Raw genomic sequence first — 25,331 nt, forward strand, 5'->3', positions numbered from 1 at the left:
GCGGTGCGAGCCACCGCCTCCGATTGGTGGGGCGGGAGGCGCGGGGGCCGGGGCGGGGGCAGGGAAGGGGAGCCGGGGAGGCGTGCCCCTTCCGCGTGCTCGGCCCCGCCCCGCGCGCGCGCGGGCCCCGCCCCCTCCGGCCCCCGGCCGGGCAGGGCTGGGCGGCCATTTTGGGCAGAGCTTTGTTATGGTTGTGGGGCCGCCGGAGCCGCGCCAGGGCCCGCCCGGTGAGTGCGGCCCCCGCGCCGCCCCCGCCGCTCCCCCCGCGCCCCCCGCGCCTTCACCCGGCCCCTGCCGCCCCCAGGCCCGCCCCGCCGCCCCCCGCGGCACCGCGGGCTCGGTGCGGCCCGGGAGCGGCCTCCCGCCAGGCCGGCCCCCCCCCCCCCCCCAACCCCCCCAGCGCTCGGTCCCGCGGCCGCGGCGGCTCCGGGGGGGGGCAGCGCGAGGTCCCGCGGGCAGGGCCGGGCCGAGGTGGGCGGCGGGGGCCGGGGTTCTGCGGTTTATTGTTTCCTGTTCAGCCGGGAAGTTCGTAGCGCTGACACTGCCGGAGCTGAGCTCCTGTCATGAGGCCGTCCGTGAGCGGGGCGGAGGGGGGGGCGGGCCGGGGCGGCGGGTCAGTCCCGGGGCGGGCAGGGCCGACCCTGCTGTAGGCTGGAAGCGAAACCGGGCGGCCCGGCCGTTTCCCTTCGGCTCCTCCCGGGCCGCGCTTCCCGGCTGCCCCCGGCGGGAAGGGGCGGTCGGCGCCCGGCAGTGACACGTGTGCTGCGGGCAGCAGGGGCTCGGCTCGCTTTGCCCGCTGCCAGCGAGGCTGGGAAACTTGTCAGGTGCCGCTCGGTGTCTGCTCGTAGGGGAACAGCGCCTGGCCCGAGCATGAGGCGGCTCTTTCCGGCGTGAAAGTTATTTCCGTGTGTCCGGTGTGTTCTGTGCCCCCTTGGCCTAAGGTCTTGCGTGGTTTAACTTAAAGGGCTGGGGCTGGACTCGATCACAACGCGCCTAGCGCTTCAAATATCCATTTAAGACTTTGAATTCAGTTCAGTTTAGTAACGAGCTGTTTCGGAACGATTTTAGAGCCGTCAGTGGGTGTCTGCACAATTACGAGTTTTTAAACAGCTTTAGAGGAACAGTAGCTATTTAAATTCTTATAAGTAATGGTGGAGTGTTTTAAGAGTGTTGCTTAAAGATCTTTTTATATTAACATGACCAGGTAGGTCAGCCTGCCTTTCCCCGCCCCCGAGCTGTGAGTGACACAAGTGTTAGTAATGTTGATAATGCTCTGAAACGTTGCAAGTGCCTGAGCAAAGTGTGGAAATAGCAAAGAGGGGGAATGGAGATAACAGCTGAGATAATTGGAGCGCCATCAAAGCTGAGTTTACTGTAGAGTTGACATTGCTTCTATAAAAATGTTAGGTGGTTATGAAAAAAGCTTATGCAAATGTTACTTCATGAATGAATATGGCTGGTATTTCAGTGAAAGGTTCCCCGTGCTTATCCATTGGAGACCGGTATTTGAAACTTCCAGTTTCTGACTCAGGAAGAAAGCAGGTGTAGAGCAGTGGTAGGAACAAATAAAATTCACAGCTTTAAGAGGAGCAGCTTTTCCTCTCACGCTCTTTCACATCATTTGAAGAGGAAAGTCCCTTTAAGAAGAACTTATTAAAAGTTTTGTATTTAGAATAGAAAGGCTTCAGGTGATACTTCTTTATGGTGTTGGGGTTTTTTTTTACAGCTATTTGTAGGGAAGTGCAGCAACTCTCTGCATTTTATATTCATCTGGTTTATAGCCTGAATCCTATATGACACACAAGTTTCCATTGCAGATATCATACGAGGACCTGAAGTGAAAATATGCAGGGAACAGATGGCATTTGTTCTGAAAAAAAGCGCAAATCCTGTTTTTTCTGCAGTGTCTCAGAAATATGAGGATCAGAATGCAGATGTGAAATAAATCAAATGAAGTGCATACTTTCCAAATGTTAGGAGAAAGTCTTTACTTTGAGAATATTTACAGGATATGGTCACCTTTGTCTCACATACGTGACTGCTGCATGGTGTTACTGAATCTTGACATTCCTGTTTTAAATTAGGAAATTAAGTCACTACAGGAAAAATAGTATTCACTAGCATTTTCATTAAATGGAAACAGTATTTCACGAGTTGTGGGATCCTTATTTTAATGCAGAAAAATGCTGTGGTTAGAGCTGTGAATTTCTTCAGGAGTGTGGGGTGTCAGATAATGTAGTTCTTGCCTTTACAAAGTGAAGAAAAACTATTGGCTCAGGAGTTAAAGTTACCTTTTTTTTCTTTTTTTTCCTGAGTGTTACAAGTTGTTTGAAGTTAGTTGTGTAACTGCTGAATTGACTTAGCTGTGAAGTGTACTCCAGGGTGTGCTTTGTTTGTTTGTCTGTACGAAGAGATTGGAAAAGGGCTGACTCTGTTCAGTAGAGCTGAAACTTTAAAGCACCTCTCTCCTGCAGAGTGCTGGTTGTGCTTGCATGGACACAGCTTTTCCTTACAGCTCCATAGAAACCAGGGGGTGACTGTTGCTCTAACTTATCCAGGTCATACTTACTGGATTTTGCAGTTGATGAGATAGTGTGTGTACCAGGAAGTTTGTCTGGGATTTTAAAGTTTTATGTTAATTTATTTGTAGACGCAAGAGTGGTTTAGTTTTGGTTCTGCAAACTCAGCAATGTAAGTAGACATTTTACTGTCACTTACACAGTGACCAGGATGCCAACTAAATCATGTGTGGCTTTTGTTTCAGCAAGAGGAATTGAAGTCCATGTTCTCTTTGCTCGTCAGATTTGATGAAAAGCAGTGAAGTTGGCAGAAACATGGTCCTGCTTAGAATATTTCATGAAAGCCAGGATGTTGTTTAACTTGTGTGCTGTAACTTTATAAGTTCCTGTGAAAATGTGCCAAACTTTAATGAGTTACTGTATGGTCAGAAGATAAATTTATGGTTTTGGGAGTGGATTTAGGTAGAGAATGATAGTGGCTAAGTGTCTACTGCCCTATACATGTATGTGCAAACATTGTGCAGACCTTAAAGTTCTAGGTTAGACAGGGCTGTGAGCATGACAGTAAGCAGGGAGGCTAAATTGATCACACATATTAGTGATCAGGCTGTATTACTCCAAAGTGGAAATTCTTGATTTAAGTGTGCAACTCCTTCTCTAGCTGGTCTTCAAAAGTCAGGAGAATTTTCACCCTTTATGCTATTTAGACCTTTCTACAATTAACCAGCAAAGAGTTTTGCTAAGTATTGGTGTCTGCAGTTTTATAATATGACTAATCTGAAATAGTTGGACTTCCAAGGTCTGGCTTAACAAAAATGCTTTGAACCAGTGTAGCCAAACATAACTGGGGTTTTCTGCAATAAGTGATGCTCAGAAAGAAATATTTTGCAGCATGTGACCTTGTGCCTCAGGGACTGTTGTACATTAGGGAGTTTGCCAGGAGCAACTGAAGTTCTAGGATTTACAGACATTCTAGCAAAAATGCCAGTGTTGATTTGTTTTCTCCTTGAATCTTGTGATCATTTCCACTTCAGTGTTTTGCATAGTTTTATCCTCCACACTGTAAGGAGGATCACAGCTCTGTGGTGTGATGTTAGTGGCTCTTGATAAGAAGGTATGTGTATAATGTTGTCTAAGTGTTCCTGGGTTTAAGAATCCCCTTTTGTAAATACAGGAAGAAATTAGAATTTTTAATGTAAGTTTTATTTTTGGGGTCTCTTTCAGGTTCTGGATATCTATGTGACCCCCTCCCCATAGTGTGTTTGCAACATACAGAGTATGTGGCAGTGAGTGACACTCTCTGGGAATTTTGTGATCTTCAGTTTGTGATGAACAATTAACTTGTAAATACTGAGTCTGCCAGGGAGGTATATGGTATTATTCTGGGCACAGAAATTATTGGTATTCACACAGTTGCTGGTGAAGGTGTATGGTTAGGATTACAACAGGTCTCCAACCTTTCAGCACAGAGGAGTGTTTTGCCATTGTGTCACAATGCGTCATCCATCATCAAGAGATTAATCAGGACTCACGTGAGATGATCTGGAAAGACCTTTGATGTTAATCTCAAAAAATTCAGCAAGGATCTCTCATTCTGAAAATACAGAATTTGTTATGATCTTGGCTGTTAGTTTGGGAAAACTGTTTTTGCTCTACTTTGAACTCCAGTTAAAAGTAGACAAATGGGTTAATGATAACTTCAGGTTGACTGGGCCTTCTGGAATGTATCCTCTAGTATTTAGGGAGCTGAGAGCCTGTGGGGGTGGGAAAAGTTCCAGAATGCTGAAGAGTCAAGGAGCATTTTCCCTCTCAACATCTAGAAAAAAAGGGAAAACTTAGGTATGTCCAAGAGAAGAGTGTCTGGGACTATCAGGGAGTCTGTCCTCTGTCACGTACTTTTTGGTGGTTTCACTTCCCTATATTGCAATAATGTTCTTACTGAACACACAGATAATGACAAAATTCAATAAATGGTCTGAAAACAAGAGCTTTGGATTCAGCCATTTTGGTGTAGATGGGTTCAAATTACTGTGTTTTGGTATATTGCCTACACAGACAAGTAGCAGCTGGCAAGGCAGCAATTCTGTGGGGGAGTATCTGGGGGTTGTAATGGTTCCTAAATTATCATGAGTCAGCAGCATCACTGTCATGAAAATCCACTTGTCATACTGGAACCTATAGAAGCATTTTAAAAAAGGCAATGAAGCAGTTTCTGCATTCTGCTGAGAAGGGGTAGGTCTTCAGCAGGGACTATCTTCTTCAGTTTGGAATAATGTGATACTTGGGAAAGTTTTGGTTGTGTAACAAGATCTGTAAAGAAAATAACAAAGTCTGTGAAAGAGAGAAGCCATAATTAAGGATTGGGGGAAAAATGGATTGCTTAGCTCTACAATGGTTTTATACATCATGTTTCATCAGACATAAGCAGGTGATATATAAAACAGCTTTTAAAAGTTACCTGCAGGTATAACTGGGAGGCAGGTCTGACATCCTGCCACTGCTTGCGAGTTGTCACACTTGGTAGGTGGGTCACATCAGTTTTTTCATCATTGATTCTTTGAACTTGAAAGCTTGATCTTTGCCAGTAAAATTTGACTGGTTGAGGGTGGGTTGGTTGTTTGTTTTTATAAATGCATGGCTATATTTGATCCCAGAATATGATAGCTGATCCTTTTTCTGCTGCCAAACAGTGCTGGGATACCGGGTGGTCTGTGAGACTTCCCCAGGAAAAAAACAAAACAAAAAACACCAAAAGAAAACAACCAAAAACAAACCACCTGCTAAAGTTGCCTTTGAGTCAGGGAATACCTAAGTTTTGGTCTGAAGAAAATATTTCTTAAAAGGTATCTGCAAGGAGAGTTTAGTCAGGTTTCCACATCCATCATGAATAAAACAAGCAGTTACGAGCTGAAATTGCAGCAGAATATGTTCAGGTGAAGCATTAGATGCAGAGAGATGCTTTCAAGCCATACAAATAACCTGAATAAATTGTAGGGATACACTGAAGCATGCTGGTGTGCTAATCTGGTTTCATTTACAGCTTCCAAAAAAATATTCCAGTGGAGGTATGTATAGCTGCATAATGAATTCCAGTCTGCTGAAAACAAACTCGTTTTTCTGATACATTATGAGACATTCTAGGATTAATTTTTGGACCTCTGCAGGCTAAAGATGACTGTACAAATTGGTGAAGGGGAGCATTTCCTAGTTGATTTTCAAAGACATCCAATGGAAGGGGGGAGAGCTAAATTCTTTTAAATCTCTGGAAAAGGTGCTTACCTATGCAATAGATGAAAATTTTCCCCACCACCCCAGATGTTTTGCTTGTATTCCCTAATTTCTTGTGGGACACTAGGATAGAAGAATGACAGTGTTTTGGTCTTGGCCTGTACAGATTACCTGGGGAAAAACAGCTCAATAATTCTCTTCAAGACCTAAAGACAAAGCTCAAACCAGCTGGGCAACATTTTGTCCATAACTCCTTGCTTTATTTTAACTCATTTTCACGGACTAGATCATCCTGGAAAACACTGTGAACGTGCAAAGAGGATATATGTCCCAGCTGCAGCAAATAATTAGATCACAGGAATAGAGATCACTTTGTCTTTTTTTTTTTTTGTCTTTTTTTTTTTTTTTTTTAAACCAAGACCAAACTAGTGGAATATGTATTATTTTTACAATTTATTTTATAGGTATAAGAGTTGTTTTAAATTGAATTGTGTTCAGTGACTTTTCTGCATTGATGTTTGTTAATACTTTCTCACTCAGAGAAAGTGCTGAAAATGTTGAACCAGTGAAATGAAAACCATTGCAGACAATGTAAACTTTACAAACTGTAATGCAGGTGTTGTACACATGCTGAAAAGTGCTGAGTGAACATGTCTTTGTCATGTCCTAGTTACGGACAAATAAATGTGGAGTTTGATCATATTGTCCTGGTCTTGATGTAAAAGGGTTTGGAAATAATCCAGATGCAGGGAGGGGCAGAGGTATGAGCTGTCCCTCAGTCTTGGCAAGTCTTTAGGGGAAGTACCTATAATTGGAATGCACCTCCCTTCCCAGTTTGTAGTACTGGTCTTGTAGGACCCAGGCAGTGGTATTGAGGGGAAGAATTACTCCAGTGTGGTTAGGAGAATGGTCTCTGAATTTTTGAATGTCCTCTGTTTTGTTGACTTTCAATTCTCCTTCCTCTTTGCAAATGACATGACATCTACTTGCTTATCCTTCATCTGGAATGCAGATCTGTACTTCCCTCTACTTGATTTGTAGTCTCTCTTGCCTTGACACAAATATTTGATAAATAGTCTGGTTGCATTTGGAGCTCTTTTCCAAGGGAAATGTATTTTTCTCCACTCCAAACAGAATATATTTAAATGTAAATGGGCTATAGTAGCAATAACAACCCTGGTAACATACTGGTTTATGAAATAACCTTTAGTGGGAAATACCCATTCCATTTTTTTAAGGTACTGGAGAACTGCTTACTTAACTTTTGCTTAGGCTCCCTCCACATTTCTGGAAGACAGGTAGGCAGGAGGTGTGTAGCATACAGTGGGGATAAGCCAGTAATTACATATTTGCAATTCTTTCCTGATGATTGAGAACATTATCCTGGTTTGTGCTACAGTGCAGCAGAAGTGACTTTGTTCCTTAAGGCTTTGGGCAGACTGCACAGATGGGCTCTTCATTGCCCTTTCACTCATTCTGTCATGAGGGTTTGGGGGTGAGAGCAGTTCCTTAAAGGCATCCATGGCAAGGTGCTGTGCTGTGTAAGTTTCTGGGCAGAACAGAACCCTATCTTGACTTACTTGCAAAAGGTCTGTAGATCAAAGTGCAGTACAAAATAGATGTTTGATTTTGTTCCTTAAAGAGCTAAAAAGACCTTTGGATTTGATGAATATAGTGTAATACCTTGTCCAGATTTAAAATACTTTATTTAATAAAATGCTAAAGCTGTTTGAAAGTTCAGAGCAATGTTCACATTTAAAGCCTAATACTATTTAAAGTGTGTTTCTTTGGTTTGTATCAGTAGTGTCAATAGGTGCACTTGTTTAAGAGAGGCGTACAATCCCTGAAACTCTACTCCTTGCAGCAGGGTAGGGCAGTAAACAGGTTTTAACATTTCAGGTAAATACCACAGTTCTCTAACAAAAACAGTACTAAAGACAATTAAAGGGACATTGGAGGGAGGTGGCATCTTAACAGGCACAGGAGAGAGGCATAAGGGATGACAGCACTGCCAGTGGCTGCACGGTATGAAACACCCAGGAATAACTGATGGTAGGCATAATATCTAGAAAGTCTGTGCTCTCCTATTTTGTGCTTAAGAGAAGTTGAGCCTATTAGATTTCACATGTTTTAAATTGCTTTATCTTGGTATTCTTGCTGCTTTGAGGAGTAAACTCATGAAAACCCCCTGGAAGGGTTCATTTTTGATGTATCACACTTGCTGGCTGAGGTCCAGAGACTTATCGTCTTACACAGGCTTCTGTACAGGTTCCCCAGATGCTGCCTTTTCCAAAATGTGCTTTGGGCTTTTGAGTTAAGTGCAACTTCCTTCCCAAGACAAGTTTGTGTGGTAACCTTGCTTGCAGAAACTTGGATCAACAGAAACCTGAAGGGCAGGTATCTTTCAATCAATAGTATTTCTAAAGGCAGTATTTTTGTCAGTGGTGTTTTCCTCTTTGGTGAAGAATCTTTCCTACAGTCCTAGAAGTCATGTTTTCTCTGTTCCTTCGTTGTTACTCTTGTATGCCCCTGTATCTTTAGTTGCTGTCACAAAGGGAAAAAAAATCATCATCTTACCCCCTGCACTCTATATCTCAGTACGTATTCATGAGACCAGACTGCTCAGGCTTTGCCCAGTATGTGGTTTTGTGGGAATGTGTGTTTATCCAGAAGTTCTGAGGGAGGTAAGACTGGGTCAGCATGACCTTGGAGAAGTGGAAAGTAAGTTTGTGAAGGAACAGGTTGTTTGTGAAGCAGAGCTGTGTGAGATATCAGTGGAAGGATTGTCAGTAGAGAAAAAGGGATCAGGACATAGATGTGTCTGTATGGACCTTTCTTAACCAATTTTCAGTTTATTTAAGTTTGTATTCTGGTTTGCATAAATGGTCAGGTATGTAACCATTGGTATGATTTTCCCCCACCCCTAGCCTGTTACTCTGGAAGAACTTTTGCATGGCCAAGTTTCTGGCATGTTTTCATCTTGGAACACAGATTTATATAGCAGTGTTCTGTCTAGAATACAAAACAGTTTTGATGACTCTGCAAGATAGATTCATTTGCTTTAAGCTTGAAAAACAAGGTGTTAATCTCTCAGTAATAGCTGCTTTTTACTAAAACATTTAATACCTGTATCTGGGAAGATTTTAGTTTAGTACATGATTAACATTTTGATCCATCATTTAGTGTTCTAAAATGGGCTCATATTTCTCTAATTCTAGAAAACCTGTTGTGAATGATGCTCTGCATTTTTAGATACTAGATTTTTTTCAGCAGCTAGATACCATTTAAACAATGTTTTTTGCAGTATTTTTAATTAATGGGGCTGTCCTTTACATTTGTGCAGCCATTTTGGACAGCTGGCTGTGGGATATAATGGGAAAAAAAGGAATAGTGATGGCATATCTGGGATATATCTTGATAGCTCAGGTGTGTGAGCTCTACCAGTTGTACATGCCATTCCGGAACATCTGTGTTTGTCCTCTCCAAAGGGAGCTGTTTTTCAGTTGTGCAGACAGGGTGAAGGTGTGTCTTGACAATTGTATTACTGGAAGTGAAAGCATAACAAAAGTAAGTTTGTTTTGTAGATACTTTATGTAGGTGAACTGGAAATGAATGATCTCAACTTGTGAAGATGTGGCTCACCAGTTGTTATGACAACTGAATGAGTTATGCTGCACTTTTGTCTTTTACACTCAGGCCTAATAATGCATGCAAAGTGGAAGCAGGATTTATAATTATGTTATAAGTGGAATTTCCTGGCACAGATTGCCTAGAGAAGTTGTGGATGCCCCATCACTGGAGGTGTGCAGCCTGGTCAAGTGGAAGGTGTCTCTGCCTGTGGCAGGGGGGCTGTAACGAGATGCTCTTTAAGTCTGTGTGCCCAAGTATGATTATCTTAATAAAATGTTTGTAAATGTTAGTAAAACCAGGCCATGTTCTGTTTGGGTTTTTTTCAGGATAGTGAAATTTCATGTGAGGCTTTTTGATATCCTTAAGGAAATCTGTAGCATGCTTTTGACTCTTCCTGAGTTGAACCCCAGGCTGTGGCTCCCTATTTCTGTGAATGTATTGCGTGAATTGGAGGTTATTAGAAAGAGATATTTTAGTGAATACATATTGTATTAATTCTTTATCGTGAAGTAACATACACCTATTTAGTGACGCTACTCTGAAAAGTAGCTAAGTGGAAAGTGGTCTGTTTTGGATGTTTGGGCATATCTGCTTGATTAAATAACTTTAAAAGAGCTCCACAGAAAGAAAACTGATGAGGGAAGTAAATTCTGTTCTGCCTTCTGCATCCATTAAATTGTTCACAAATGCTTCTGAATGCTTTTGCAACCCAGCAGGCATCTGATCTTTAGGAATATTACTGAAATCCCCATTGACTTGGCTGGTTAGAAAAACAAATCTTTACTTCTTTATAGAGTAAACATGTTTTATTTAAAATAACAGGTAGAAATGCAGTGAACTGAAATTGTGGCAGGGATAGACAGGTGTTGTCCTTATGACCTTTTACAGGTGCTATTAACTGGATTGATAAATGTGTAATGAAGGGTAAAAGTTTACTTTTATGCTGGTTTTCTGCTAGAGGCTCCATGTCTTTGTGATTTGCTATTGCCGGAAAGGAGAAACTGAACTAGAAGCTGCAGTTAATAGGGTTCTTGGTAGACAGCAGTGCTGATGGGACCTGGGGACATTTGCAGGGTATACAGTGAAGCAGAAAAAGCACCCAGCAAAACGTGTCCATTTCAGAAATGTGCACTGCAGTGCGTAATGTGGACTAAGGCTGGGAGCCCTAGTTCCAGGTATTCCCAGAGAGGTGCTGGAAATGCACGTCATGGCACAGCAGGCAGTGTGGAACTCAGGGGAGACTGCTGCCCATTGCATTTTTACAGCCAAGGCAGGAGATGGAAGAGGAAGTAATAGGAAAAATGCACTGCTGCTGAGGCTCATCTGTTCTGTTTCTTAGGACTTCTGAAATATCTTGAGCCGTTTCCAGTGAAAAAAATTATAGCTCAGTGGCTCTGATTATATTTAGCTCATCTCTCTAGGCTCTAGTTCTGGTCAATGTAGGTCTTTACACACTGAACACCTACTTCGTTCCCACTATCAGGTATATCTGAAAAGCTCGGGTCATGAGTCAAAGCTTTAGAAACACTGGTTTAGAGATTAACTCTGATCAATTGTGTGTTAGGAGTAGAAATGAGAGTAAGCAGAAGGCTGAAAACAACCAGGTTACTCCATTCACCTGTGGTACAGCAAGAACTTTATGTAAGTGGTATTGGAGAATGGGGGTTTGTCTTTTCAGATATTTCTTACTCTGGGCTGTGTCTCTTTAAATTGAATGTGCTTGTATGTTTTCATGACAGTTTTTCATATTTGTTTAGACAAATACACTATAAAATCTTGTATATAAAAGAGCACCTGACAATTTTGTTTGACTCAGTGATAAATACCACTACTTGCCTGAAAAATGACACAGTGAAGGATCTTTAGTTGTGAAACTTAAGCACTTAACAAGGGAAAAAGTACTTTTGGAACAACAAAAACTTAAGAAAATAGGTTACTATGAAGTAACAGTTAAGACATTTTTAATGTTACATGTAAAAAATCATAATATAAATAGTTAACAGTTATAATTAACCTTTAAAAAGAAGTGGAACCTAGGTGCTAAAACAAAGTTTATTTTTTTTTCCTACTTGGATTGCTTGCCAAAGACTTTTTCATTTTGATGGGTGAAATAATATTTTGGGATAGTTGACAGACAACCTTTTTTTTTTTTCTACACCAAGGCTCATTAGTGCAGGTTTCATTGTTCTGAAAGGAGGTATGCCTTTAGAGAACATTTCATTTACTGATATTACTATTATTTTCTCTTTTTCTGTTTCATATTGCCAGAAATAATTCACATTTTAATTCATTTAAAAGGAAAGTGAGAATTAATTAGATTTGCATTGACAAACAATTTTGTTTGCTTTTTTCTGGAATTGGGAGTGGCTACCGATGATCTTTGTCCTTGCATTTTCCGTAGCGAAACAGGGATCAGTTTGACTGAACTGTAAATGCAGTATCAGAAGAACTGAGTAGTTGTCAAAGGTCATTTCAGTTCTGTGTAGTAATAGAGGAGAAATAACTCTGTTAGATATTAGGAATGCACAGTTTTGCCACTGTAAAAATTGGCCATGCTCCCAAATTTTGAACACTTGATGCCATTTCAGTGGTGTTGCACTTAAAGAATAGGGTAAAGGCTAATAAGGATGATTAGAGGTATTCAGAAGGCTTCCTGGATACTCTTAGTTTGGAAGAGACATGACTTGATGAGTCCATGTACCTTCTGTAAAATCTTGAGTATCATGAAAAACTGAATAGAATGTGGTTGGGCACTTTGGCTGCACAAGAAAATATCCGGTTGAATTGAGGCTGATATTTTTTAATAGCTACAAGTTGACTTCTACATAAAGCACAAGTAAACTGTGCCCACTCTCATTTGGGAGGCAAAAATGTATAAATATGTCTGAAAGCAAAGCAACTGAACAGATTTGCATAGAACTCTGACTGATATTGAATTGTAATACAGACTCTGGCTTGAAAGTGTGAGAAAGTATCCTGGGAGTCCTGATGGTATTTGTTCTTGATCTTGCACTTTATTTCTCGAGAATTTATTGTAGGTTACTGTCAAAGAGGGTAATGTAGAGACTTTGGGTCTTGCCTGTTCGGATTTTGTGATGTTGTTGTCAGTAGAGTGGTAGGTTGTGGAAGTGGTCTCAGGTAGATTACAGATGTGCTGTTGGACAGGATTCAGAGTGTGTGTGGGCTAATCCTGGAGACTGAAGAGTTTCAGTGCTACTATAATTTACAGCACTTCATCTAACGAGGGTTTTGCTTCAGCAAAAAGTATTGTTTAAATGTGGCATCTGTTGTTCTTTTTGTGCTGGGACATGCTCAGGAAGGCGATGACTGAAGAGTTGTTTATGTCCCTACTGAATTTTGGAGTCAGGTGTGGGTGTTGTCCTAGACTGTCTACATGCTTGTTAGGTGCTGCTTAAGGGACTGCCCTGGTCACTCCTACTAACAGTGATATCAGAATAGCAGCTTGGGAGACCCAAATCTCTGCAAGATCATCTGTAAATTGGTGGTTGGAGTTTGACAAAATGTTTCACCTTCGCTTTGATTGTGCTGAAATAAAAACGGAAGACTCACACAGCAACACAAACTGTTGATATGCTTTTTCCTTGACTTTCCCAAAGGTACTGGGAACCTTTTTGGTAAATGGAACCTAGATACTGTACTTCTGTGGTGTTTTTATTTTTATTTTGTACTCAGACTTCATTCTTATTTCAAAACTGCAGTTCTGTGGTGTTCATTTATTTAGATGGCTTAAATCCAGAGAACAGCTCCCTGTGGGCTTTCTTTATGTCCATTTTTCACATTGCTATGAACTGTTCTCATGGTTCATTAAATCAACTTCTTAAATTTTTTAACTTCTATCAATAGCTTGACATAGCTTGATTGCTATACAGTTTGTTCTGAAAAGCATATTTATTCAGAAGGTAATGAATCTTGTTTAAATATGGTCAACTGCATTGACTTTGTCCCTGTTTTATCTTCTACTTACTGCTCAAACGTTTGGTAGTAAACTTAGAAGGTCACATCTGAAGGAGTTCTGTGCCTGTGCAGAGTTTAGCAGGGTAGGAAGACTCTTCTGTCTGCAGCAGATGTTCCATTATGTCCATTAGACACACTGGAAAATTACCCTTTAATATAAAAACCATGTTTTTATGCATTAGAAATTCAGTTGTTTGCAGTGTGTGACACAACAGATTGTAGCACAGGATAGGGTGCTCAGAAAGTTCCCGGGTCAGTACTGTGTGTGGCCATGACCACTCTGTTTTTTTCACATCTTGGCTGGTAGTTCATATGTGTTGTGAGACTGCTTGTTCTTACTTGGCAGAAATGTGATTGTGGTTCAGAGCTTAGGTGCAGAAGTGTTTCCACATTTCCAAACTCCTCTATATAACAATAACATCTAGTTCCAGAAAGAAAAAGAAAATATATAAAAATGAAGGGGTTTATTAACGGGGCGATTATTTTACTATTCTACAGTGTGTATTTATTTTGAGCCTTGATCAAAATCACCTTTAAAACTTGTTTTGAAATCCACACTGCTTAAGTAAAGAATGACATAGCATACACAGTGAAAACCAAAACTGATTAAAGAATGGAACCATATGAAAACAAACTCTCATAAGTCAAATATAAAGGCACAGTAAGGCACACCTAAAGGCATTCTGTGAAACAGCTGATGGCATCAAAGGAGTATTAAAACTACTCAGTTGTTTCAGGATCACTAAACTATCTATTTGCTTCTGCTTAGGTAGGGTGGTTCAAGAAAAAAGAGGTCATAGCAGAATAGCTCAGGTTTTGGGGGTGATGATGGTGCTTTCTTTGGAGAAGTTGATGGAATACCATTTGTATTGCTGTTGTCTTCCTCTTGAGAGGGGAATCTGGCTGTACTGGAGCAGGTGAGGAATCACGAGGGCATGTAGAGATGCATTTTGGAATGGTCAGGCCTACCTGCAGCCCAGAGTCTCATTATCTTAGCAGCAGGTTTTAAAATTACTGTGAAGTGTGGAATCACTTTCATCAGCTGCATGCAGTTTCTCCAGTCTTCCCATTATTCTGATTGTTTTTGTTTCCGTTTTGTGGAATAAATCTGGGAAATGATAATTTAAAAGTAAAAATGCGCTTTTCAGGGACTCTTTTTTAATTAGATTATTTCATGTTTTGTTTTGATCAGAGATCAAATAGCTTTTGCCACTTTCACCCTAGTTGCTCGATTTCCCTTTCTGTTCTTCTCTTTAGTCATACTTTGTCGTGTTTATACCACTTGTATTGATGGAGTTGTGTTTGGTTTTTTTACAGTGACGACAGTTCCTGTCTCACCTCTTTGATGGAAGAGGACTATGAGCCAGAAGTGAACTCTTCACTGTAGAACAAGAAGCTGTTGTGGATTAACTGTGTCCCTTTAAAAGCAGCACCCAGTCTACAAAAAATAGAGTAGAAGAGATTATTTTTGGACCTGGCTTTTTTTGTTCATTTGACCTATGTTTCAGCATGTAAATGGTGAAAAACAGGGAGAACATTTGTGCCTGCTTCTGAGCTTTATATCAAGTAGTGCTTAGCTCTTTGGAGCATTAGCCAAGTTACGTGAAGACTAGAGTATATCCCAACATTCATTTTTTAAATATTTTACCTTTTTTTAGCAGATGTATGTGATAAAAATGAAATTTATATTTTAAGAGCACTTGGGCAGATGCTTCTTGTTTAGATCTTAGCGTTTAGGGCAAACATTTTTATGTAATATCTTTTTTTTCCAGAGTGTTTAGGTTGATCTGCTGCAGATCATGAACTGTCCAGCAGCCTTGAGTGTATCTGTTCAGTATTAACCATGATGTTGCTCTGAATGTTGTCATGCAAGCTTTACAAACCTTTTTGTAATGTAAAGGCTGATTTCTGTACTACCACGACCAGAGGAAATTTAATGAGGTGAACATAGGCGTGGCTTTTTTAAATATAAATTACCTTCTTAGGTATCTTTTTTTTGTAGTGAGAGTGCAAAGAGAGGGTAAAATGAGCAGCTGAGGGGGTGAAGGGCACAGTTGGCACGAAGTGCGGCCTCTCGTGCTCTGCTTCGAGACGCACTGTTGCCTCAAGGCTGGCCTTCCAGAATTCTGGAGAAGGAAGGAACCCAGAGGTCACTGAAGCACACAAACTGAGGACATTGGACTGCAGAGGCCAAACTCAGGGTAAGTGATCATGCGTATTTACTGCATTGCTTATACTGTGTTGGCTTGTTTCTAGAGAAATTAAAGTTGAAAAATAAAGCAAAATGGTAAATTGGAGAACCTTCCACAAATAAAAAGGTGGACTTCAGTTATACAGAGGACTGGTGAAATGTTCGTCATTTTGAGCAGTAAAAAATGCTGTGTTGTGTTGGAAAGAACGTAGTGGTGCAGGAGCTGGCATATTGTTGTTGTTCAGGTCTCTGATCTGCTTTGGATGTGTCTTAACATCACCAGTTGGTCATATCTGATTTACAGCCTCTAGAATAAAACATGCAGTGATCACCCCTTTGCAGACTGTGAGACAATGAGCAGTGAAGGATTGTACCCCAAATTCTACCATGTCTTCATTATTACATTGCCTTGTTTGGCTTTTCTATGCCATTGGTTTTATTTTTTTCCCCTCCATGCCCATTCTGTTGTGAACCTCATAGGTGCGTTAATTGTAAACAGGAATTAACTGGGAATGTTGAAGTTCTTACCTGTTTCAGTCAGAGGAACAAAGTCAGCAGGAGAAGAACAATGCTCAAGTATAATACAAAAAACTTCCCTCCTTTTCCCCTCCTATTTGTGTAGGCCAAACTTTGAGAGATAAATTGTATTATAATTTTAGTTTGGATAAGATGACAGGGAATGTTCTTTTCATTTACAGAGCCTGGCCATGAGGTTTGATGCCTCATTTTATTGAAGGGAGACACTGGACCTAAATGGCGCAGCATGACTTTGTTCCTGCCTGGCTTAACTTCTCAACACCACAGTCAACCAAGGTAACAGTAAGACAGATCAGCTCCTTTCACAGCTCTGACTATGGGTAATATCAGTGTGTTGGGTTCTCTGCGATTCTTTGTGAGGAGCAGGTGGATTTGTGAGCCATTCTGATTAGATCCAGGCTCGTTGATGTTGCTGGCTAATCAATGCAGTTATGGATGCTCTCTTGAAAACTCATACAAGAATGTGGGGGTTGGTGGTTTTTTCAATTATCAAGATGTCACTGCTGGGCTGACAGGCTCCTGGAGAGTCCAAATGAGTGCTTCATTGCATAACTTTTTACTTTCTGCAGTCCCCTGCAGCCACCTTTGAGAAACATGGAGAGCATCTTCCACGGGGAGAGGGCCGCTTTGGCGTGAGCCGCAGGAGACACAACTCTTCCGATGGATTTTTCAATAATGGGCCCCTCCGAACTGCGGGAGGTGAGTAAGAAGGATCAGAATGCAGCCTGAGAGCAAGCATTTTGAAATATTCTACAAAATGAAGAATTCAGCAGAATAGAAACATTTTCCCAAATTGTACCTTTTCAGAACATCCTATGAGGAAGTTGTCTACTCTCTTCTCCTGGGCAATGTGCTCAGGCCTTAAGAGGTTTTCATGGTAGCTGTATGTGCATTGTGTAGCTTGATTTGTTTTCTGATATAATCACACAGTACGTAGTAAGTTCAGCTCAGCAGTTATTTAGTGACCACTGGCTGAACAACGAGAAAAACAACCTGATATTTCCAGTATTCTGCATACTTTGTTGATTTTTTTTTTAATTTGCATCCTTATTTCCTTTTGTTTAGACTGCTGGCATCAGCCGTCCCTTCTCCGCCATGATTCTGTAGATTCTGGTGTTTCTAAAGGAGCTCATGTTGGGCTTTCTGGCAGTCAGCCTGGCTGGCATGGTCCCTCACGGGGCCATGATGGTGTGAGCCAGCGTGGAGGAGGAGGAACTGGAGTTCATCGCCACTGGAATGGCAACTTCCATTCTCGGAAAAGTTCCGCCTTTCAAGAAAAGCTGCCTGTTGAATCCAGGGAAGAGAAGAAGGAAGATAAAGAGCATTTGCAGTTTGAGGAGGAAGACTTTGTAAGTGTGTAGCTCCTCACTAGAGTGGAAGGTGTGAGAAATGGCCTTTCACATCTTGTTTGTATTAGCATTGATAGGTGGTGAGGATCTAGAGTTTCATTCCATTCAATGTTTGAGACAGAACAAATTTAACAAAATTATCCCAGCACTGGTAAGATGCTGATTGGTACCCAGAGCCATCAGGACTTGAAGACTTGTTGGATTATGGAGTTTGGCTCGTATGTTTTGCCAAGTGGTTATTGGGAACGGAAGGCACTGTAACATTCAAGCCAGGTCTTCAGCAAAGCCTGTAAGGTGACAGAAGAAGAGTAGTTGTATTGATTTTGTGGCTTTGCTTACAAAGCCTTTTTTTTTGCTCCTAGAAATATATCTGTTCAGCTTATCTTCAGTCTTCCTGCTTCAGTCTTCCTGTCTCCTTCACTCTAATACGTGTCAGTGTTTGTGATAACCTTTCCAAGCTTGTTCATGACATGCTCAGACCTTTGCCACCGTCTGCATTGAATCCTCTGGAACAGTATTATCAGAGATGTTTTCCTTTCTCTCTCTGTTAATCTGTGGATCAGGGTTTCTTGAGCTATTTCTTTCATCGACATCTCCAGTTCACCAACTTTCTTCTTATTCAGCATTTTGATTCATGTGGTATTATCAGTATGACAATATCTTACATCCTGGCTGGAATACCTGTAGTTTTTCAAACTTTTATCAGGCAATATTTGGACTTAAGGCTTTCATGCTTACTATGTTCCTTCTTTAATGCTAATGCTTTGAGAGATGTGCACCTTTTCTGTTTTCTCTTTTCAATTTAATTCTGTTTCTCCTGACCCCTGAAGAGTGTTATATTATCAGACTGTATGTTTTCCTTTCTGCATTTATTTCTTGCTGTCTCTAGGCTCTTCTTGACCAGTGTAACGAGGAGAATATCCTCTGTAAAATTCTGATAACTCTGTCCCTTCCTCTAATGCAATTCCTCTGTCTTCATCTTCAGTGCTAAAGCTTTTGCTGCCTCCTGTAATGAGAGGTTCTGGTGTTACTGTGCACACTTTCATGTATCATCACCATGAGGGTTTTGCTATTTTATTCAGCATTTGTCTCTGGAAGGGTGTTGACAGCCAAAATTGTTGTGGCAGTTTGATGGCTTCTGCTCAGGAATTTACGAGTTGGAGTGAAATGCATGAATACCCACAGCTGCTTCAGGCCAAAATCCAGAGCCTACACTTAAATTGCCACAGGAGGCAGTTTTATTTAAGTGCTGGGTTTTTTTCAGTGAAGGACCTGGGAAGTGATTGCATGCTCTTGTTCAGCTGCTGCTGCTTGGAGTAGGAGTCTGCATCACAGGGTGGTTAACAGCTGGAGAGTGAGGATAAAGCTTGTGTGAATTTCTACTAGCTGATTTCTCAAGAATACTATAATTCAGGCTCTCTATTAGCCTGGTTTTCTGACTGTCAGAAGTCTGTTGAAATCTAGAAATATTGCAATGATTGCAACTGTGCAATCTCTTATTTTCTATCTTGGTCTAAATCTTTCTTCCATGTACTTCATTCTCTTCTTCAGTGCCTTGATGAGTGCCTTCCCCAACTACATGGCTGTTCCTTCTCTAATTACTTTCCTTAATTTTAAGATGATAATACCACACACTGTCTGGTTAGCAGCAAGCTCTGTTTAGTAACTCTTGTACTGTCTTTGTCATAGTGGTGAAGCTGATGTATGCTGTGGTTAGGTGTGTAGCTGTTAGGCCTGCATGGCTGACAACACTTAAGTTCCTGAAAGGTCTGCAAGCAGGCTGTTAGTCTAAGTGTGAGCACCCCTGCTGTAAAACTGACCTGTAGCTATAAACTGAAGCACTTAAACACAGCAGTTTCTGGAGACTGAGGTGGGAATTTATGCTGTGGTGTGACATTTTTCCTTACTCTTACAGAGCAGAAATGCCTACTATTTCAGATGCTCACTGTTAAAGAGTTATGCTGTCACCACAGTAACTGACATAGGAGGAATTCATTGAAAAGAGGAAAAAGATGACTATTTTGAACTGAGGTTATTTGGGACAGAGGAAGAGGAATAGCTGATCAGGAGCACTTGTCATTGAATGCTTAGATTTTCTTCACTTGGCTTTGAGCTTGGACATGTCTAGTTGTTCCTCCCAGTTGAATTCTGAAACAGAATCATGTGTAAGTCTGCAGAGAGCACTGAGTCTGTGTGCACTTTTGTCCTAAAAAGTGGATTCTGAGGTTTGATACAAATTTAAATGTAGTGGGTTTTTGTCAGTAAACATATTCCTTTACATTATGAAACTAGTATTGGGAGGTTTTTGATTGGCTTATGCATAATTATTTTATTAAAATATTTATGAAATTAGGGTAGATTCTTCATATACTGATTATGTGGATTCTATTTTATTTTTTGAGCTGATGATCAAATACCTGATTTCTTTATGCCTGTACTGAACCTACTTAATTATAGTAGAAGACTAGAGGCATTATCCTGAACCCTTTGATATTTCCATTGGAAATACAGGAGAAACCAGGGAGAAGGCAAAGTCGATTTTTAGATGTCTTGTGGCAAAGCACTTTCTTCCACTTCAGGTGCTGTTCAGAGAAATCTACTCATACTCTGGGCTCCTGGAAACAAAATGTTAATAGTGATTATTTTTTGTTATATGTGATATAACAATATATTCATTTACATTGTCTTTTTACAGCCATCTTTGAATCCAGAAGCTGGAAGACAAAACAACCAGAACAAACCTTTAGGGACACCTTCTGGAGTATGGGGTAGGTAAAGGTCACTGTGCACAGTGCTGATGATGGAGCAGAAAGTTGTAACCAGTGTTTAAATGCTGGGTTTTTTGCTCAAAAATATTTTAAAGATCTAAGTGAAGCAGACAGTTTGCTGCTTTCTGTCCTTTGTTGTTTTCCTCCCACAGTCTTCCCTAATCTCTTGGCCTTTTTGTGTGTTTGCAGCTGTGCTTGTCTTGTCATAAAAAAACAGCCAGTGGCAGTAATGTCACTGTTGTGTGTTCGCTTCCTGTCGTGCTGCAGTTACAGTTTCACACAGACATCACTTGAAGGGCAGAGCAGATTGGAGTGGACTAGACATTAGTTCCTGACTTGGGATCTTCATAGTGGAAGTACAGCAAAGCTGTCGTAGTTCTGTGGCTTGAGTTTATTTGATTTTTTTAAACTCAGAACAGCCTTGCTTTTGATCCTGAAGTACTCTGTGAATCTGTGCCTTTAGAAAAAGTGAAGCCAGTTCTAGAAATTAAACACAGATTTGTTAATACCTAGTTGGATTAGTTGGGTTAGATACTCTAAAATAATACAAATGCAAAAGAAGCTCAAAACACTTCTTGCAATACTGTTGGGTTGTATTCTTTTTGCATGTTTGTCAGGTAGCTGATGTTCTGCTCAAAGCCTATTGACAACATGTATGGGGCTTTTTTCTGTTTATACTATTAGTATTTTTAAAATTGTTATGCTCCTGGAAATGTACTTATTTGGCCTAAGAATCATTAACTGTGCTTGTTTGTAAAAGCGTTGTGTCTTTTGAGGTATAAGTTACGTAAATGTTTTTCCTGTGTTAGTGAGCTAACAAAGCTGATCCATGGTTGCTCAAAAAAATGCTCATACCTGTTCTGATTTCTGTAGAATGGTGCAAGAATGTTAACTGATGTCACTGTAGGTTTTTCGTTTCAGCATCAATGAAGCTGTTATATTTAAATTAGAAAAGATTGTATTTAGATATCCACATCCAGTATCTTCTCTCAGTGCTGAAACAAAAGAGCAGCTGATGGTCTCAGAATCTAAGTATCTAAGATTCAGTATGTAAGATGGAGAGGGAGGAACTGGAGCAGTGTACTGAGGCTGTTCTGAAACTGAACATCTGTATTTCAGAATCTCTTGTTTTGTTTTTACAGAAAACCCCCCTAGTGCCAAGCAACCTACCAAGATGCTGGTCATCAAAAAGGTTTCAAAAGAGGATCCTTCCGCCGCCTTCTCAGCTGCATTTACATCACCTGTTTCTCACCTGGCAAATGGCAACAAAGCCACCACCATTGTCCCAAGTGTCTACAAAAATCTAGTTCCTAAACCTGCAGCTCCTCCTTCCAAGGTACAGAGGGTTCCAACCAAATTAGTGAACTGCAGATCAAAGAAATCAATCCCCCAACAAGCAGCAGGAGTTGGAATCTAGTAGTTTCTGGGCAGTGGCTTTTACAGTAGAGGTCTATTTACTACTGAAGTTGTTCTCTGTTAAAATGCCTTTTGGGTTTGTCCATAGGGAGAACTAACCTCTGACTACACTGCGGTCTATTTGAATGGGTGTGACCTCATGCATTAGACAAATCCTTATCTTGGCAAGACAAAATGAGCACTGCTGGAGCGGTGGAATGTGTGCTGCTATGTGCTTGAACTGCTCACATGACTACCTTGAAAAATCTTTATTGGGTTACAATACTTTGATGTGTCCAGAACAATTGAGGCTAAGATCAGATTAGATTGTAACATCCTGTAATTCAGGTGTAATTTAGTTGAGCTTTAAAAACAATCTGGAAAAGCCATGGGGTTTGTGCTATAGTTCTTTTACTGAAGGAAATACAGTAGTGCTAAAAAAGACCAGGTAATTTTTTTTCTTAGTTTTAGGTTTAATCTTGCCCATTTTTCTGGAGAACCGAGATGTATAGATGCCTTAGAAATTTTGAAGAATTCATAGTAAAAGTATTTTAAAAGCTAAAAAAGAAAAGTTTAGTTAGGTTGTTCTCTAAAGAGATGTCCAAATACTTTGAGTTCTGAAGAGTATTAATTACTAATGCTGGCTGCGATATCCCAACAGAATCTTCTTATGATTACAATAGATAACTATTACACACTTCAAAGTTAAAAGCAAAATATGAGATTCACAGCTTCCTTACGTAAGTAAGCTCTAAAGCAAGTTTAGAGCTTCTTTCCCTTTTGTAAATTTTTGTTAATTCAGGTTAAATTCTGCCAGCTACAGAAAATTGTAGTAGTTAAAATGATTATCAAATAATCTTCTCTAAACACTTAATTTGACAGCTAATCTACTTCTTGGTAAAATGAGATAAATTGGCCCATTAGAAAGGTTATTTATAAGGAGTTTTCCATTCTACACACAGTTTTCAGTCTATATATGTTCTTGTTTAGAATAGGTAAACAAAATGCAGCTTCTAATGGGAGGGAACCTTCTGTGGCTTTTTATTTTTGGTTTTACAGCTTGATTGATACATGGGTAGATACAGTCTGACCTGGGTTTACTCTGGATGTTTTGTGTCTTTGAAACAAAACGCCAGATGTAGTTTCTGACCAGACTGTTAGATTGTCTCTGGCTTCAAAGTAAACAGAAAATTCATGAACCACAATGCATACAGCTTGTCTGTGTTACTGGCTGTTGTATGCAGAGATCATTTCTGAGGTGTGAATGCTGTACTAATGTAGAGATTGAGAGATGAAAATACATTTCTGAAAGTTATGGGAATGCGTGTTATTACTGCTGCTCATGATACACCTGTTGCTTGACAATTTATAATTTGGGCTTAAAAATCTTCTTAGCTACTGTAGCAGCTTTAGAAGCAGCTACAAGTGCAACAGAAATTGCACAGCAAGTTGCTTCTTGCAGCTTTCTGTGCAATAACTGTTGCATTTGTTGTAGCTGCTTCTAAAGCCCATGGACTGAGGTTTTTCATTAATTCAGTGAAGGAGAGCTGCTCTTGAAGCTTTTCCTAACCATATTCTGAAATTAGACTATGTAGGTTTTGATTCTTCAGATAAAAAGAATACATTATTCACTGCTCACAGTTGGAATAAAACTGACTATGATCTGAATGTTCAGTATCCGTCAAAATAGTGGTAGAGTTGGGTTTTTTTAGCTTGCTTTACATGTTACGTAGTTCATTTGCATTCCAGATTGCTTATCTGTATTCAAATCAGAGATTATGGCAATATGTAGTGGTACCTGCCTACATTCCTTTTAATGAAATTTTTACTTCACTGCATCCAGTAGGCCTGAATTACACCTGGATTTATACCTGAAATATTGCAGTATTGATAATAAAGAAAATGTTCTTTTGCTAGTGGAAAAGGTGTTAATTTCTGATATGTAGCTCAAGAGATCAGTCACATTAAGCAGGCTGTAAATATGTACTTAGTGATTTAGCTGCTAATTTCTAAGTATTTATGCACTGACCTGACATCGTGCTGTGATTACTGGGACAGTGTGATATTCTTTGGTGGTAGGGATTGCAGTGGGAGGAATTATCTGTTAATGTCATCAACATTAGCAACAATGCTTTGTTAATGAATGATGACCATTAGCAAAACCAGAAGGTGGGGTATCAGCATATCCTCCTTAGCCAGAAAAGCTGTGTGCATTGATGCCTTTTTAAAGTCACAACCTTAAAGCAGCAGTAGTAGGATGCCTTACCCTGAAGACTTCTAGAAAGTTATCCAGGAATTACAGTGCATGAAGAAGTAGACTCAAAACAGTCCTTTCCACTAAGTCAGCAGTATTGGAAAGCTGTCACTGGAAAACCGAATGAAAAATGGTTTTGTTAAATTGTACCAAGTAGTTGAGAAAGGACGAGAACTGGTGGCAGTGAAACAAGTGTGTTCTTTCTGGCTAATCGAGATGGCAAATAGCTCACAGTCAGGCAATGCACGAAGGTCACACTCAGCCACCCAGGGAAAGCAATAGGGGTCTGTGTTTGGATCTGTTGGAACTGCGAGCTGCCCCTTTGTGGAAGCCTGGAGAACAGCACTGGGCTGGGAATTGAACAATGCAAACCTGGAGCTGTGGACAGAAACTTCTTGTCAGTCATACTGCGCCCTAATTTTAGTACAGGCGATAAATATTGTGCAAATCAGGATATTTCTGAAGTTTGAAAGGGGATGTTTTTTAATGTGCACTGTGGATGCCATAGAATCTATGTCATAGTGTGGGATGCTCATTTTTAAGTTAGAGTGGAAGAGTAAACCTGGTGGCATCCTCATGCAATGTATTTTATTTTAATTCATAGAAGAACCCAGTAGACGGTGACAACATACTGAAATAGTGTCTCTGTTCTCATTGCTGGCAGATTACAAGTTCTGTTGCATCTCAGATGTAACCGAATCCCATTTGCGCATGAATTATTTTACTAACGACTTGAAGCTGGCTTCGGAAGTCTAGTGGGTCAAAGGAATGTCTATGTTTTAATGTTCTGACAGTGTCTTGCTAATGCTACTTGGTACAAATTTCTTCTTAGGATTGTTTTAGTAGAGACTCTCACTTCACAGTGTTTGTCCCTGAGTGATAAGAGAGCTTCAAGAACAACATTCCAAGTAACAAAAACTTATCTTGAAGTCTTCACTCTTCAGCCAAATAGCCAATGTATTCAAAGGGATACTGCAGAGAGTATCGAGGGCAAAACAGCAAGGGATCCTGCACTGTAATAAACTGGATGCTTTTGCTTCTTTTTCTTGTTATTGTTGCTAAATCGGTGCAATAATGGACACTTTCAGAGACCTAGGAAATAAATAATTTTCATTCTCACTCTAACCAAAATATTGCATGATGATCATTTTCTTCACACAGGGAAACTTCCTGTCAAGTGATTGGAATCCTTTCTTCATGGCATGTAGTGTTCCCCTAAGAAATGTCATTTTAATTGGGATTTTTTTTTTAATTTCTCATCTGTGGGTATCTGTAAGATGAATTGCATTACACAGTAGTGATTCCAATCCATGAAGGGCAGTGCTGGATTTTCTCTGCGAGCTCTTAATGGTGTTTTACTGAAGGGTGGTGCCCATGAACCAGAATTGCATGTTACTTGGGGAAAACAGAAGACACCAGGAGTTGAAATAAATCTGTTGAGACTGTTCTTGGAGAGGGAAGAAGAAAATCCATACAACAGCCAGC

General features: G+C 40.4%; 2 protein-coding genes across 2 annotated transcripts in view; both read left to right on the forward strand.

Moving 5' to 3' along the window:
- PRDX1 (peroxiredoxin 1) overlaps window positions 1–25,331 on the forward strand; it is a 354,741-nt gene that overhangs the window by 272,781 nt on the left and 56,629 nt on the right. The window lies entirely within an intron of this gene.
- Window positions 74–25,331, forward strand: part of GPBP1L1 (GC-rich promoter binding protein 1 like 1) — a 32,127-nt gene continuing 6,869 nt past the window's right edge. The window contains exons 1-7 of the mRNA XM_066324956.1: window positions 74–227; window positions 14,670–15,553; window positions 16,242–16,356; window positions 16,650–16,779; window positions 17,146–17,429; window positions 20,125–20,197; window positions 21,340–21,533. Coding sequence (XP_066181053.1) covers window positions 16,297–16,356; window positions 16,650–16,779; window positions 17,146–17,429; window positions 20,125–20,197; window positions 21,340–21,533 — 741 coding nt within the window. The 5' untranslated portion in view covers window positions 74–227; window positions 14,670–15,553; window positions 16,242–16,296. The remainder of the gene's footprint in view (window positions 228–14,669; window positions 15,554–16,241; window positions 16,357–16,649; window positions 16,780–17,145; window positions 17,430–20,124; window positions 20,198–21,339; window positions 21,534–25,331) is intronic.

This window comes from Sylvia atricapilla, chromosome 9 (assembly GCF_009819655.1).
Source record: "Sylvia atricapilla isolate bSylAtr1 chromosome 9, bSylAtr1.pri, whole genome shotgun sequence".
Taxonomy (NCBI): Eukaryota; Metazoa; Chordata; class Aves; order Passeriformes; family Sylviidae; genus Sylvia; species Sylvia atricapilla.